At 36.8% G+C, this 16,583-nt stretch overlaps 1 protein-coding gene across 7 annotated transcripts in view; it reads left to right on the plus strand.

Moving 5' to 3' along the window:
* STXBP4 (syntaxin binding protein 4) overlaps positions 1-16,583 on the plus strand; it is a 70,436-nt gene that overhangs the window by 408 nt on the left and 53,445 nt on the right. For 3 of the 7 annotated variants that reach the window (XM_030506111.1, XM_030506113.1, XM_030506114.1), the window contains exons 2-10: positions 1,488-1,610; positions 8,305-8,378; positions 8,561-8,656; positions 9,661-9,730; positions 10,531-10,605; positions 12,782-12,867; positions 13,564-13,693; positions 14,227-14,359; positions 16,418-16,524. In XM_030506111.1, the coding sequence (XP_030361971.1) occupies positions 1,513-1,610; positions 8,305-8,378; positions 8,561-8,656; positions 9,661-9,730; positions 10,531-10,605; positions 12,782-12,867; positions 13,564-13,693; positions 14,227-14,359; positions 16,418-16,524 (869 nt within the window). In that variant the 5' untranslated portion in view covers positions 1,488-1,512. Of the gene's footprint in view, positions 1-1,487; positions 1,611-4,296; positions 4,597-5,268; positions 5,430-7,137; positions 7,168-8,304; positions 8,379-8,560; positions 8,657-9,660; positions 9,731-10,530; positions 10,606-12,781; positions 12,868-13,563; positions 13,694-14,226; positions 14,360-16,417; positions 16,525-16,583 lie in introns of those variants that run through there. The other 4 variants (XM_030506112.1, XM_030506117.1, XM_030506115.1 and 1 more) reach the window with 3 other exon arrangements.

Here is a 16,583-nt window from a genome sequence, read left to right on the forward strand (position 1 = left end):
AGCGGCGGGCGCCGGGCGGGAGTCTCCTTCGCGTTCAGGCTCCTCATCACTGAGCGTTGTCTGTAGAAAGCGAGCGGGAACTTCTACGGGTCTCAACAGGGAGAGGAGACTCCCTCCATCCCTTTGTTTCCCCGCAGGTCTCCCTGTTGTCCGGACACTGACACCGGTGTTTTTCCCCCTTCAGTTTCACTTTTTTGTAGGGTGTAGGGATTTGTTTTTGTTTAGGCACAGATATTGACGCGCTGCAGTGATTGAGCCTGATTGCGAACAGCAGCCACCAGGACGGGTGGTCCCTGCACTGGAACAAAGTTTGCTGTAGCAGTGCTTGAGTTTACTGCTTCAGGGCACTGTTGCTCTTCTCTTGTGCCGATTCCAGTAACGTGAATCGTTCAGTGACTTTGCAGGTCGTGATACCGCTTCATTTTCCATTTAGATGTGTTAAGTAAGAGAATCATAAAGCCCATAATGAAGCAATATTGTGTTGTCTCCTCTGTATTTAAATGGTGGGGGTTTCTGATCCTTTAGGAAGAGATCTGAAAACATTTACTGCAGGAAAACTTGTGCTATTACAAAGTGAATTTACCATTGTTTTTTCATGCAGAAATACAGCAGGTATTGGCCAGTGGGTTTTTATGGAGGCTGGCACTGTGCGTCAAGGAAGGCTGTTGTATTGCAGCCTAAGTTGCAGCATATCACTGGTGCTAGTAGCACCTGTTTTGTGCCTCTATGTTGTTTGGAGAGTTCCTTGTCCTGCTTGTATCTTGTCTTAGGAGTATCTGTCTTCTGTAGTTGGTGGCTGTGTGAGGGTTCATGAGGCTCATGAAGTTTTGCTACTAATGCAAAGGGATAATTTTGCATTAGCACTGTTGCGGTAATTTTTCAAATGGTTGTAGCTCAGTACATTTAGGGTTGTATTTCTCGTCAGCCTGTCGTATGCACTAATAAAAACGCAATGTGAATTACTGCTTTCTGCCACATTAGTGGTGTGTAAGCCCATTTTCCATGTGTTTTGGCCTCTGTCTTAACATACTTCACGTGAGAATTCCATAGGCCTAAACACTAGACAGTAAGTTAAAAAAAGTGAGAAAACAAGATACACGAAACACCCGATCATGTTCAAAACAACATTCCCTCCCCAAGTAACCTTCCCTGGAAATAGATTGGTTTTGTCTTTAGCAGTTACACTGCTTTATCCTGGAATTGTGATCTCAGTTATTTCATTTCTTAGAAGATTGTAATCACATGGGCTTCAGGTTTACCCTAATTCCAGTCTCATAAATCAGGATGTCAGATGTTTTGGTACAGTATGCAGTGTGGTTTGAGTTGTTATACTTCATCACTGGAAACAGGATGCAGTTACCTGGTTTGTGATGAAAGTTGTCTTTTCCTACTTGCTTTCAGCGAGTCAGTAACAAAGAAGAATTGTCAGTGTCTGAAAATAAACACTGCCATGTAAATTTCAAGAAGTGGTTTCTCCTTTTTTACAGCAATGAGTATCCTGGTTACGAGCCAATGCTTCATGTGTCAGAATCCTTCATTTTGAACTTTAATAAAAGTAGTGCACCTAAGAAGATGTCCAGTACAGACACCCTAAAAAATACAAAAGAAAAGTAAGTACTATTTTCCCCCCACACTACTGGGTTGTAATCTGCACTTTCATTAGTAGGATCTTGTTTTGACAAAATAGCTTTGATATTGAAACAGTCTGAAGCAACCTCTTAGAAAAGCTAATACCAACATCAGTGAATTTACACATAAAAGGAGGAAATAGCTCTGAAGCTTTTCATTAAGTTAATCAACAGTTGGTTTGGACTGGTTCTGTAGAGATAAAACCCCACATAGAAATTCCTTAATGCTTCTCCAGCTATGAAAACATATTTGTGAAGTATATAGCAGATGAGTCCCTTGTACATGTAGGGCACCTACAGTAACGTAAGACACTGCATGAAGTTTATGATAATGCATTACTTTTTCAGAATACTCTGTGCATGCTGTAATATTTTGTATGTAGTGCTTTGGAACCACCTTACTTTTTAGCAGTGCCATGGGATATTAAATGGTAATTATAGTAATTCTATAAACTGTAATATTATCCACTTAAAAGTTGGATTGGAGTCTAAATGGCAAACATGGATTCAGTGTGATTTAAAATCCTAACTCCAGACCCTTCACAAACATCTGACTAACCATGCCAACACTGTCATCAAAACCTTAACTAAAAACAGGCACAGACAGCTCGTGCTGGACTATCATGTTTGCTGTGCTTGTGCAATAGAATCCAGCAAATGGTGTTCAAAAGCTTTGTCAAACAATTCAGCATAGATTTCGAATTATGCCACCTCGTAAATAACTTGGGGTTTTTTTTAAAACAAATCTACAAAATATTGAGAAGTCCATTTGATTTTTACTGGAAGCAAATACTCTGTGGAAACGCAGGGCATGTGATACCAAGATATATTTACAAAACAGCTGTGGTTTGCCACGCTCATGTGGAAGGTGCGTTATATGAATAGTTACTAGATCACTGAATTCCAAAGGCAGAAGAGATGCGTGAAAGGTGCATATAACTGCACTTCAGCTACATAGTGATGGAACACTATAATTTTCTGTACCTGTTTATTTTCTGGGAGACAGCATCAATGCACAATGCTTCAAGAATGCGTTTGGTTATATGTTGATTGAGGTTTACCTAAACTTTAAATAATACCTTTCTTCTCTACACAAGGGGTTAGCCCCGAACCATTCATGCTTTCCCGCAATTACAATGTTGCTCAAGTCTTTTTTCATGTTTGCCAATTGTCATATAATGACGTGTTTTCTTTTTATCTTTATGACCTAATCAGCAAAATGTATTTTGCATAATTGGTGGTTTTGGATAGATCAGCAGTGTTTGCTCACACTGTATGATACAGCATTCTCTTGGCTGTGGTCCTTAGTACTGTAACCCATTTAGGGTTAGTAAACCTGAAAGGCTACAGTTGCATGATTGACTTGTACAGGATTTTTGTATATATTTTGCTATATTTATAACACAAAGATCTTGTGAATCGTGGCTTTGAAGATTCTGCAGATCTTTCTGTCATGTGGTAAATTCTCCTATAATCTGTCTCAGTTGCTAAAGCATTACAAAACTTCCTTTGGGAAAGGCGAGTCATAATAGCGTTGCCAGAATAGAATAGTTACTGGCTATTTGAAAACAGATCCTAATTTGTTTGCTGCATAAAATAACAAAAGATGTCTCTTGAAAATTTAGTCTTGCTTACTGATACCAGATTTTATGGAGTATTAAGTTGTTACAGTATTCCTAGATCTTTCTGGAAGTAAGAGGTAATTTGTGTTCCCCGGAGTATGTTCTTGAAAGGCAGAGAACTTGCAAGAGAAGCAATGATACCATTTTTCTATATGAGACCTTTAGAAACACCAAAGGCAGCACAGCAGCAGTCGTGTCAGGTAAAGAGGGACTGAAGCTTTGGGGGTGAGTTTAGGATGCATCATTTACATTGAAGAAGGGATGGAGGAGCAGTTGTTTGAACAAGTGATGTATTACTGATAATAACCCTAATAAAAAGGGCTGTGAGCAATAAGCTTAATAGTACTTTATACGTGATTAAATTGTTTGGAAGTTTGTCATGTCTGGTCTAATAAAACTAATTTTTTGCTGTTTAGTAACAGAAAAGCATAGCCTGGAGCTGTACTTTTAATGGGAGGTGGGTGGTGGGTGTGTTTCTATTGTAGAAAACACATCTCTGGGAAGAAGTTGTATTGGTCTGAGTGATTTGTTTTGACAAATGTTCCTCATTCTGATACCACTGACTGAATTCCTCTGGTGCCAATACAATTTTGTTGGAGAAAGGCGATTGGTATTTTGTGTTCTGTAACCTGGCCCAGAGCACATTTAATTGATGCGATGCTTAGAATATCAGTGGCTTTTCTTTCATCGGGCTGTGATGCCAGCAGTGTTAAACTGATGGAGAAAAGACTATGAAGGGCCAGGTTTTCTTCACTGGATGGATGTGAGCAATCCAAAGGGAGCTTGTGGAGCTCTTCGCATTTTGGGAACTAGGGAGGGTGCTTCATGCTCCCCGTTTCCACCACTGTTCTGCTCCTTCACCTGTGGTGGGTCACTTTACAGTTCTTTACTTTGGGCATACAGAGTGGACTGGCCTCTGTATATTTGAACACTATACGGCACATCAACTACAAGCAAAAAGATCCTTCTTCGGAGCGAACCCACAGTCGCTATAACTTTAAAACAGAAGAAGGTGCATGAGCTCAGCATGTGCATTCCTAGCATAGCTGAGCTGTCCTGCTGTGCAGCTCCAGACATTGACAGATGCTGTCTCATCACAGGGTTACTCCCTTTCTACTGAAACAAAGGCCTCGGTGAAGACAGAATATTTGGTTTTCTTTTTAGACTGCAATCTTTGTAAGATCTTTGAAAGAGGGGGAGTAATGGGAGCGCATCTTCTAGGGCAAGCATGGAAGGAAATAGCAGTTAACCCAGTTGATGTCAAGTGCTCAGAACTTCTGAAGATACTCATATCTCTGCAAGACCCAGCCTAGGATCAGAAGAGAGTCTTACCTCTGGGAACAGTGGTATATATTTTACTTTTTCACCTGGATTATTCTCAGTGTAATGATATAAATTCACCATTTTTATTTGATTTCACAAAAAAAAAAAAAACAAACCATGTATCAGCTTTCATTTCTAGAGAAAATACGAAAGTTCTGTGCTATCTTTTGACTGTTGTATATTGAACTACTAAAAACCGAACTAAAGCACAACACAAGTCAATGCTGTGATTGAGAATGTAAAGTAATAGCATGATGGCATTTGTTTCATTAATGCTTTCAGTCTGTCTGCTTTGCTGGCTTTCCCTTTTGTGTGTGGATGTACATAATCCAGTCTGCTAGGAAGATTGCTTTAGAAAGGTCAAGAGTTACTGCTTTTGACCTTGTTTGGAGGGAGTGTCTAAATGAACTATTGGAAGCACATGAGAAAATAAGTTTGCTTTAATTATTGCAGTTGCTTTCAGCTGCTAGATACAGACTCCATAATCACAGCTGTACCAAATGCAGGTCAATTTTCTCTCCTTTGCATTTATCAGTCTCTAAAGTTGCTATACATTTCTATTTTAAAGAGAGAAAAAGTAAACATTACCTTGATAGATGAATTAGTCCATGTGACGCAGAGGGTTTCAGAGCAGATTAAGTAGGCAGAGACACTCGTCTGGAGCTCTGTCTGTTTGGGGTTTTCTTTAGTAGCAGAAATTGTCCTGCATGCACCCTTTATCCGGCTGGATTGGAAACCTCGGGTGTATTTTGGTTGCTTTGTCACTGCCTTTGCTGCTGTGCTGAAGAATGTCCTTGCTCTCACCAGGAGATGAAGATGAACCAGAGCGTTTTGATGGTCTTTCTCTCTTATACTGGTATGCTTAACTATCGTGTTCTGACAGCATTTTTCTAGTCTGTAATTGGGGAAAGTAAAGTAAAGATAATTTAAAAGCTGTAGATTTTCTCAGCTTTTCATTAGCAGACGGAGTTTATAATTTCGATTTTTGTGTGTCAAGTAGTACTTATTTTGTTAGGGAAGGATATTATTCTTCCATTGATAAACCAGATAGATATTTTGTTTGTGCACAAGAATGAATAATAAGTTTTCAGAAATACAGATTACAAGAATATGCAGAGCTGTATGTTCTGGTAAGTCTCTAGAAGATATAAAACATAAAGCTGTGAACTTCCTTGTGTATGCTGCTAAAAACTAATAGAAAAAAGTATAAAAGGTTTAATTTTAATTTCCTTTACTAGACCATCTACGCAAAATTATACTAACCCGGTCTATTAGCATTCCTGGACTTCTGTCAGAGCCTTGAGTTCAGTATTTTTTAGTGTTACAGTTAAATTTTGTGGAGTCTTGCTTGTTTATTTCATGTGATGCCTCACATTCTCTCTGTGTGCTAAACCCTTGCTTACAAGTGGTTTTGCACAGCTTCTCGAGGAATGAGCAGTGACATCTGATTGTTTAATTTGAAGATCCATCTCTTAAATTATATAGGATTAAAAACTAACACCAGAAGTCAGCAAGATGCGATACACTAAACAGATTTGGGCACTTGGAGATCCTTGTCTTTACTTTTATGTTATAAAGTGATTTTAAACCATGTGTATTGGAGGGATTTAATCTTTAGAGCATAAACACATGAATGCTTTGTAAAGGTGTCTGGTTAAAGTGTTAGTTGTTTCTAATTGTAAGTGGCAAAATCATGACAATTTCACTGTTTCAGAGATACCTTACTCCTCTCCATTGTGAATTAGTAGTTTGTATTTTCTCTGTATCCTCTTTGTCAGAATCCATTTTATGTTAGTTAGGATGTATCTTTTGAAAGTATTGCCTGTTACTTCTAGAAACGTACATCCTTTCTTACTAAGTGTTCTGTGCCTAGATTAGATCATATTTAACCATCATGTTATATGGTAGAATATAAATAGGTTCTGTGATTTCTGGTGAACTCTGAACTTTAAAGTCTGAGATTTGATCTTTTAAGGCTTTACTGAAGTAAACTTCAGTGTGAGGTTGAAATAACATTTGGCTTTGCTTTGGTTTAATAAAAGCTGCTATGAGAGAACTGCTGAGAGCACAGCAGAGCAAGGAACAGAACAGAAGCAGCAAAAGGCAAGATAGAAAAAAACAGAATAATTGTCTATTTATTTTAAAGATCAGGGTACCTTGTTAAAGTTTTCAAAGATGGATACAAATCAGGACAGGCCCGTAAAGAACATGACTGATATGTTATCTGTTAGCTTCAAAACAGTTTAAATTCATGGAATAATTGAAGTGACGGTACTAAGTCGTAATTCAAAATACTCTGTTGTTGTAGAAGTAATCGTATCAACAAAGTTCTGTTAGAGAACTAGCAGATTTAAGGATTTATTTCTTTCAGATTGTGATTAAGTAAAAGCAGTTTGATTTACTTTTAGCCGTAGAAAGCATGCCTTATGTCTGTCACATAGGGGCAAGGTCATGTGCAGTCTTGTCAGTGCCTAAATACACTAACTGGGTTTCTTTTTAGCCTGTGAAACAAACACTTCAAGAAATGCTGCAGTGAAGGTTGGTGTTTGAAGCACAAGCTTCCTGTTTCTATGTTTCTAAAGATGAATTATTAGGTCTGTTCTTATGGCCAGACTTCCTAAAGCAAGGACTAATTTTGCAAATACTTGGGAGTTTAAGGTAGTAGAACAAATTACTGCTTTTCAGAGCAAGTGCTTATCCCTTAATAAAAAGCTCATCCAGTTTTCTTATACAAAGCCAAAAAGAATTATGTGTGTTCTTTAGAAGCTGGATCTCTTGCTTGGTGCTAGAATTTAGGAACATTTGGACCTTCTGGAATTGTCTTTTCCCTCTGGCATGGCACTGTTTAATGGCATGTACTCTGGGTTTGCGGAAATCCCCAGTTTCAGGCATGGAGTTCAGGCTGTGTGCTGGATTTGGTAACATGGGAGGATTTGGGTCACTATGTCCTCCACTTTGATCTTCTTTTCCCTCTGCTGATGATTTCCAGTTGTTCCATTTCACTTCAACGTCATGCTCTAGAAAATGCAACTCACTACCTAATATAGACCAATATGTAGGTCAAAGCGGAAAAACCCAAGTGGTGCTTCTGCTTTTTTCTAGAAGGGATCGGGTGAGTCTTCTCCAAAAAATGGTACCATGAGAGGACAAAGGAGCTGGATAAAACATACAATTGGATTTTTTAATAATAATTCAACTAAATTAAAATAAAAAAAGGTAATGAGTAGCCTGAATTTATAGGAAATCTTAACTCTTTGCTATCTCAGAGCAGTATGCTGATCATGTCTCTGATGGAACTGTAAGTGTAGGTTTCAAAACTCTTTAATTCTTCCTTAATTCTTCAGCATTATCAACCACCTCCAAAATACTTGTCTGCCTTTAGACAATTTCATCACAGAATTGTATGTTAGATATCTTAGAAAACATTTTTGTATACACTGTCCTCACTGTGGTTTTGTTTTAATATTCATTACCTGATCTAAGACGTTATGATATGGGTTTTTTGCCCAAAGGCAAAGCTGATCCAGGTTGTGGGGTTTTGTTTCTATGTAATTATATTCCTTTTATGATAAAGAAAGTGGAATTCATAATTCAGCCGGAAATGCTTTGGGGGAAGAGGAATACATATACTTCATTTTACCTTGCCATCTTATATTTGCTATGAGGAACTTGATTTTCACTGGGGAAGGGGTGGCACAGAGAGATTTAATGGTTTTTATTTTATTCTTTAGGACTATTATGGGCCCTCATGGAATCAATCGAGCTGTACACCGCATTTCTTTTTCTGACTGTCAAAATGGATTAGGTAATCACATTCTGTTGATTGTGAGTAAACCAAATGTAAAAGCACCTGGTGTGGTTTTCCAGTTCACACTGTCATCAGTAGAAATTTCATTTGTCTGGCTTTTATGGATTTGACTGTAAATTCATTCAGCACAGTAGATGGAATAACTGATTTCTTGCTTGTTTCATTTGTTTCTTCTGCAGGAGTTAAAATTATTGGAGGTTATCGGGCACAAACAGCAGAAGATTATGGGATTTTCATAAAGAGAATTCTACCTGGAGGAGTTGCTGCTGTAGATAGTAAGTAATTTTAAAGGTTTTGTTACAAGCACGCTGCATATAAAAAGCTGTCAAAAGAAGTCTTCGTTTTACTTTGTGGACAAGGGTATTTAAATTATGGTTTAATCAGGGTTCATAATGCTGTGGCTTACTTTAAAATGGAGAAACAAAATTTGGGCCCTTCATGGGAAAAGATTTCAATACTGTCAATTCTTGAAAATGTGTTCAGATCTAGAGTTGGCTGGTGTGAAAGCAATTGGCAATCTCAGCGCTGCGAAATGAGCATTGAGATTCTGGCCTTTTAATTCCTAAGGGATAAGAGTAGTTTTTCTTTTATAAAACTGGTTTATAGAACTAGTATTTTTTTATAAGTTCTGCTTATTTATTTATTTTTTTAATGGTGGTTAAGATGTTCAGTGTGGAAAGAAGAAATTATACTAGGCAGAGTTTGCAGTAATAAAGTTACTAATATAGAACATACTTCTGTCCTAGGTCTGTATATGGGTGTTTCGAGATTCCGTCTGGCCTTATGCGGAGTGATCATTTAAAATAATCTAAATCTACTTCAAAAGTAATAGTTCTTAAACTTGTGATTTGCAGAAAGTAAAAATTAGAATTGGTTCTAAAAAAATCTTGTAGATGTCTTTATGGATGTATAAAATGTTAATGCATCCATATGTGGTAACTTAGATGTACGTTAAGCAGTGAAATATAAATTCTAGTTCCACAAATAGTTACTATGTGTAAATAATACAAAGAGCTAAATAACATTCATTTTCAGTGGCTATTCTGTAGTTAGTACAAATGATTGATAGTTATTAGTCTTATCACAGTAACTTAGATTAATTAGGATCAAAACCTGATCTGCTATAAGTAATACGGTTGTACATTGTAAAGTACATGTGACATTGTTTATTGCATTAGGTCACATAAAATTGAAAAGAAAGTCCCTGTTTTATTACTGTGCTATAATATGTTCACCATTTTCCTATTGATTCATGCATTACTGTTGATTTCATTACAAGGCCGTTTGCTCACTGGTGATCTGATTTTGGATGTCAATGGAGAGAACTTAATGGGAGTAACCAATGAAAGGTATGTTTGTTCTGATTATTAAATGTTTTTTGGAGCTTGGAATATTATATGCGGATTTTTTTTGCCATTGTTGACCACTGATTTCGTAGAGCACACGGAGTTCCTTGGAGTTCAACTGGCAATTAGTTTATCCTGTAAATCTGATTCAGCAAAACTGTCATGGAGAAGAGACAGGACTTCATAAGCTTTTATAATGACAGAAGAAGCTAGTTTCATAATGAGGTAGATATAGCATGTATGTGAAAATAGCATTAGAATATATTAAGCTGTTAAAATATTTTTATAACTATCTGTTGGTTCGATACTGGTGAATGCGAATGATGCAGCAAACAAGTGTCATTGTTAGCAGTGAAGGAGAAACTGTTTAGAAAAATCTGTTGGGTGGTTTTTGTAGCTGGATCACCAGGGATCAGCACAGCTTGGCTGAAGACATAGATAAAAAATTCAAAGAGAAATTACAGTATATATTGCTGACAAAAGTACCTGAGCAGAAGTTCTCCTCTGGTGCAGGCTGTTAATCCTGAAGGAATTCCTGGAAGACAGTAGGATGGACCAAGGAGAGATGGGAACAAAAGGGAAGGAGAGGGCAATCCCAGTTTATTCCTGGCACAGACTCACCACAGTTCTCCAATGCTTAATTTGGGCTATGCTGCTGGCAGGCATTTTTCTTTGTATCTGGCAGCGAAAATGATAACTACACTAACAGTTTATCCATTCTTCTGCTCTTTTAGCATTACTCACCATGTACTTCTTGCCAGCACCCTGGTGTATTTATTTGGCTGTTTTTCCCCCCTTTCTAGGGCTGTTGACATCTTGCGAACAGCATCAGCATCTAACCACATGTCTCTGCTAGTTGCTAGAGATGAAGAAGCAAAGTAAGAGAAAATAAAACATTGCTTTAACCTCAAAACTAACGAAAGCCAAAGCTGTATCTAAGGTTGGGGGAATGTATTTTAAGCTTGCATGTGTTTTTCTTTCAGATTAGTTTAATCACAAAATTGCACCACATGTCACATTTTTCTGTGTATAGCATTTGATACCAATTCATTCTGAGACCATTTGCATCAATTAAAGTAGCAAGCTCAGGCCAATTTCAGTTTAATGAGGAGGATTGAAATGTTATGTTACCAGCTAATGCCATTAAAAATCATTTGCTGTGATAATTTTTATTGATACTTCTCACAAAGAATCGAGGAATCCATTAGACCTACAGTGCTACAAGGCTGCGTGATTTAAGCAGGTCTTGCCTCCTGAAAAAAAGGCAGATTTAGGCATTATTTCACCCCAGAAGTTTGCTTTTCAGTCTTTCATGAGCCTTTGAATTAGTTTGGATAAGTAGGTTAAACTGTTCAGTGCAGCAGATAGTCCAACGTAAGGACATTTGTGTTAAATATTGCTGTAACCTTGCCCTGTAAAGTTAAGCATATGAAGCAATATTAGCAGAGAATCATCGGAAATGGCAGGATCCAGGTCTCTATCCCCTCAAATCTCTGGAGGAGATGGCTGTTACGTAACTACATTTGGTAATCATTGCAAGAGTATCTGCTGTTATTTGACTTTCCTGGGATGTTCCATTTACAGAGTAATCTCTCCATAAAGGAATTTTCTCTAAATTCCTTTAGCCTTTTGCCTGATTTAAGCTTCCTCTTTCTGCGCTTGTATATTTTGTATTTGCCAGACATTTAAATCACTCTCTAACCTCTGACCTCTCCTTTTATTTCAGACTGCCTAGATATATGTGAGGTCCACTCTTAATCTGCTTTTATCTCAAGCATAGTGACCTAGTTCCTCCAAAGTCCTTGAATAATTAAAATCCCTCAGTCCTTTTCCTGTTCTGATGTATGCCCAATGGCCTGTGCAGAATATGACACCACACGCAGTCCTCACTTAGACACCTGTGGATTAATTTCTTGTGACTGCACATTCCTGTGCTAAAAACTTATTTGATTTACACTCAGCTGTGTTTATGGGTATTCCCTGCCTCTGGCATTAGTTTAATAACTTTTGTCTTTAATGCATCCAGCAGATATCAGCAACCTTCTGTGGTCACTGGAATTACTTGGGAATTATGTTAATTTATGTTCTCTCTCTAATTCTGCAATATTAATTTGCTGATGTTTCTGTCTCCCATCATTCTTTATTATCTCTTTTTTTCCTAATCTATTATCACTGAGGTAATCATAGCTCAGATTATGAACTCTTTTAAATTAGGCTGCACCCAGATTAATCAAGAGGTTTTGTTTTCTCTTTAATGCATGTGGTACAGGATGCACATCTTTGCCACTGTTTTGCCAGTTTGTTACAATATGATTGGTTTCTGCAAAGAACTTCTCCTTTGTTCTTTATTAATTACTATTTTTTCAGCAGTGTCTCTGTCCAAGAATTGCCCTTTATTTCATCAGTTGAGAATTTAAAAACAGGTTTCATAATGAAAAAGATAAGCAAAGCCCAAGCACACACAGTATTTAATATGTAATGATATCTACCTCAGACTGCATATTTCTGAGACGGCTAAATAGAAGTTAAGAATTTGCATCTATTTTACACATTCTTGAATAACTAATAAATATTTTTTCCTATTCTCTTTTTCTGAGGTGCCACATCTTTGTTTGCCAGCCTCTGCTGGGTTCTTGTTCAGTATAGTTAAACTAAAAGCATTCTTTAAACATATTCGGATGCTATATGTATATTACCTGATTCTAATAGTAATAACTTGTTTTGGACCTAAGTAATACCACTGTTGTCTTATCTGTTGTTGGCTTGAACTAGAAGTTTTTATAGTTTTGAAATCTGGGCTAAAGAAAGGTAATAACTGAGCTTTTCTACCGGTAGTCCATTTTGTTCACAGTCTATTGCTATCCGACCCTTATCCTTCTGTATTACACCGACATTTTCTTGCCCGTTCTGAATGTTTGACAGGGCTTTCCTCTTTCAGCTGAGGTTGAGCTGCCTTCTCTGAGGAAGGGTAACAATAGAAACAGTAGCAGGTTTCAAAGGGTGTGTTTAAACTTAACACCAAATCCTAATGAAGAGAATCTTTTTTTGCCACAGGAAAGAATTTCTTGACCTGATGGATAAGTACGGCTCTCACAGTGACATCAACTCGGCCAGAAGTTCTCCAACACAACTATCATCTGGTGAGCGATTGCTTCCTAACCTGACATAATCCTGTAGGACAGTGGTGCTGCTTTGGTGGAGTAGAAACCTGCACTTAAAACTCATTTCATTTGGAGGAGGATATGTTGAAGGAAATTACTGAAAATCAGGCAAAACACACATGTTTATTTAGACTTTAACATATAGTTTGTACTCTAAACATGCACCTTGTGGGGTTTATGTGTCAGTTTCCTCAAGTCTTAAAATAGATATACTACCACCTACTTTCAAGAAGTTTAATTAATGAACAGTGTGAAAAGTATTTGGTATTTGTAGATTTCAAAGTACTAATAAAAATTTGAGCTAGAAAACTATAAATTCCTAATAATACCTAATTAGGATGCCTTTAAATAGCATGTCTTTCAACATATATGTATATAGCATGAGTGATTGTTCTTTGGAAAAGTCATTTGAGATTTATTTAATTGCTTTTACGCCCAGTTTGAAAAACCCATCAGTTGCTATAGTTTAAACTGTTATCCCTGGAGCCCTGGGTGATTCACAATTCTTTAGCTGTTTAGACTTAAGCTGTCTCTTGGTTGTCTGATATAGTTTGTGTTTCCTAACACAAAAATAGTCCTACTGAGCTTCCTTACATGAGTTGAAATTTTGTTCTTTTTCCCAAATGTGTGCTTTATTTCTTTTTTCATTATTTCTCTTTTTTTTTTTTTTTTAAGCAAAATCTAATGACAGCCCTTCTTCTGGGTCATCCTCAAGGTCACAGAGCCCTCAGTTGCATCCGAAGGATAATGTCACCACCAGCAGCAGAAATAATTCTGGTCCAGCACCATTCTCAAAGCTTGCAAAGTAATTTCCAAAACTGACTGTAACTCTCCTGCGTGAGCTGTAGAAAATGTTGTATTTGGCTGGTCAGGAAAAGTTTGGGTTGAGCACTAAGTATTCAATTTTACTTATTAAATCCTGTGACTTGTAATACTATTGGTACTGCAAAATTTCAGTTTTCATAAATTATTATTCTCATTTATTGCTCTAGAAGTAGATTAATCAGGTTTATTTTTGACTTCTAATGGATTAATTCTTCTGGTGTGTGTGCACCCAGGTACTCCCGTAAGCTTTGGATATATAGAGTAGAGATGAGCTTTTAGCCTTGTAAAATAATGTATCAATTCTTTCTGTAATTGCCAGAAGTTATGCCTGAAGTTGTTGATTTTGTAGTGAATAGGCAGTGTAATGTTTGAACATTGAGATTATGTCCACTATTTGTATTTGTTGCTGTAATACATATTTGTGAAATCAATAAGATAAAGATACTACATCACTTGAGTCTTTATTGAGTGTATGGTTCTGTGAAGTAATTCTACTTTTCTTTCTCTTTGTAGCAATAGTGCATTTCAGATGATCTCCATTTGCAAGGGAACAAGCCTAGGTTTGAATATAGTAGGGGGAATTAACAGAAATGAAGGGCCTTTGGTATATATTCAAGAAATTATCCCTGGTGGCGATTGTCATAAGGTAAAGACCTTTTTTCCCCCTCACTCCCCTTCAGTCACCTGTATTTTTGCCTTCATTTAGTACCTACTTCAATGGTTTTTATGTATACAGATATATTTTAAATACAAAATTTGTGTTGCTCCTTGCTTTCTCTTTAAACACAATTGTCTCATTGCAACCGTATCATGGTTACATGGCCATGAAAATTATTCATGAGTTCGTTTGAGGCAAACAAAGATCTTGTTCCTCAGTTTACATAGGAAAAAGTGAGAAACCAACCTCTGTAGGAGGTTGCGTGATGCAAAGTAAATCAGCAAGGATGGGACAAAGCTACAGATTGCATCTCTTCTTTTGGTTTTTGGTATTCAAAAAATCACTTTTCCCTTAGACTTGGTTTAGCTGGATCCTTGCAGTTGGAAAGCTTTCTGTAGGCAAATCAGAAAAAAATAGGACAGACTAATAAAATGTATGAATCAGTTCTCATTACTTTTCATTTATGACAAATGCAGTATGTAAATCAAGAGGGCTTGTCAGTTTTGATAAACAAATAGTTGTTTGTTTCAAGTACATACAACTGTTTATCCAAGTGTCTCCTTTTCCATCCTGAGTTGTTATGGTTATTTGATGTGCAGATAACCAGGTTTTGCCTCTTGCCAAGCAAGAAGGTGTGAGTTAATTTCACAGGCAATGAGTTTTGCCCCAGGAGTCTATAACTATTTGTGACTGCATTTTTTAGATGAAGGTTAATCCTAAAATGCCAAGGTGGAAGGAAAAAAAGCAGTTTCTTCAGACTTTTAGTCTGGCAATCATTCTTCTTTTATTTTCTCCTATTTTGTTATGGCTTCCAAAACATTTTTTCTCATTGTAAACATATAATTTAAAGCCTATCACGCATAATCTGACCGAGACACTAATTTACAGTAGGTTCTAATATTAGCAGGAGTAGAGGTAATTTCCCAATCCAGGTTATCCTGTTTGAGAGACGCAAGTAGCAGGCATATTTTAAATGTGTGCCACATGAGGGCAGCATTGAAATGGATATATTTTAATAGGCTGGATGCAAGTGCAATAAAAGATCTAAATTTTCTTTAATCAAAACCAAAACACTAAGTGACAGAAAAAAATTTAGTAAAGCGCTATCATAGGTTTGAAATAACACAGCTGAGATCCTGGTGTGTGGATATTAAATATGTAAAGTTATAGTGGTCTTGGAAAAGTATTTTACTTATTTCGTATGTATTATCTTCTGTGCACAGTTTGTATCATATGGTCAGATTGATTCTATGATTAATTTCTTTAGAAGCTGAAGAACACAGACATGTTATATGTAATTTATTATATTAGGCAAATTTCCTAACTAACTCTGTAACCATAGGTGATTTACGTGAATTTTCAGTTAAGTTATTGGCGCCTCTTTTAAAATGTAAGTAAAGAAAGCTTTATCATAGTGAGAAATCTAGCCTCGTGTTTGAAGTCTTGTCTTACAGTCTCCAAGAGAGAAATGTGATATGTTCCTGTCTTGTAAAATGTTTGCAATGAATTTAGCAGAAGAACAAAGTTAATATTGTTTCTATTGCATTTTTGACTGGTGAATTTCTAATAGACTAATCTGGTTTTCTCATCAAGATGAATATGGCTAGTCAGTGCCTGAAGAGTCCCATGTATAGCCAACAACATTTGGTTTTGAAATACAAATTAATCCAGCTCACAAGTGAATGAATTAGTAAAGAACCTTCCTGTAGTCAGATGAGTTAGTACTCCTTGCTGGAAAAATTACTATCTGTGGTTGGTTTGTTTAACAGAAATATGTCTCTGGGTCCAGATTTCTTCTTTACACAATATCTGAGATCCAGTCTGTCTGATGAAGCTTTTCTAATGACTGCTATCACGGTGATTAAATGATCATTTGATCTGTTTATTTCTGGAAGATTGGCAGGCAAAACATATAGCTGTTCTTGATATTTCTTGTCTTCACCGATCCAGAGGAATAAGTTAAAGTGCTGTGATTGTACAGTTCTTTCTATAGTGTTAGCAGTTAATATAAGTGTTGTGGGTTTGCTTTTTTATTTGTTATGTTAGGATGGACGATTGAAGCCTGGAGATCAACTTGTATCCATAAACAAGGAGTCAATGATTGGTGTCTCCTATGAAGAGGCAAAAAGTATAATCAACAGAACAAAGATGAGGTAACTCGTAACCCTCCAAAATGGTTATTATATGACATTTATGATCAGATTTATGTGAA

The sequence above is a fragment of the Strigops habroptila genome, chromosome 14 (assembly GCF_004027225.2).
Source record: "Strigops habroptila isolate Jane chromosome 14, bStrHab1.2.pri, whole genome shotgun sequence".
Classification (NCBI taxonomy): domain Eukaryota; kingdom Metazoa; phylum Chordata; class Aves; order Psittaciformes; family Psittacidae; genus Strigops; species Strigops habroptila.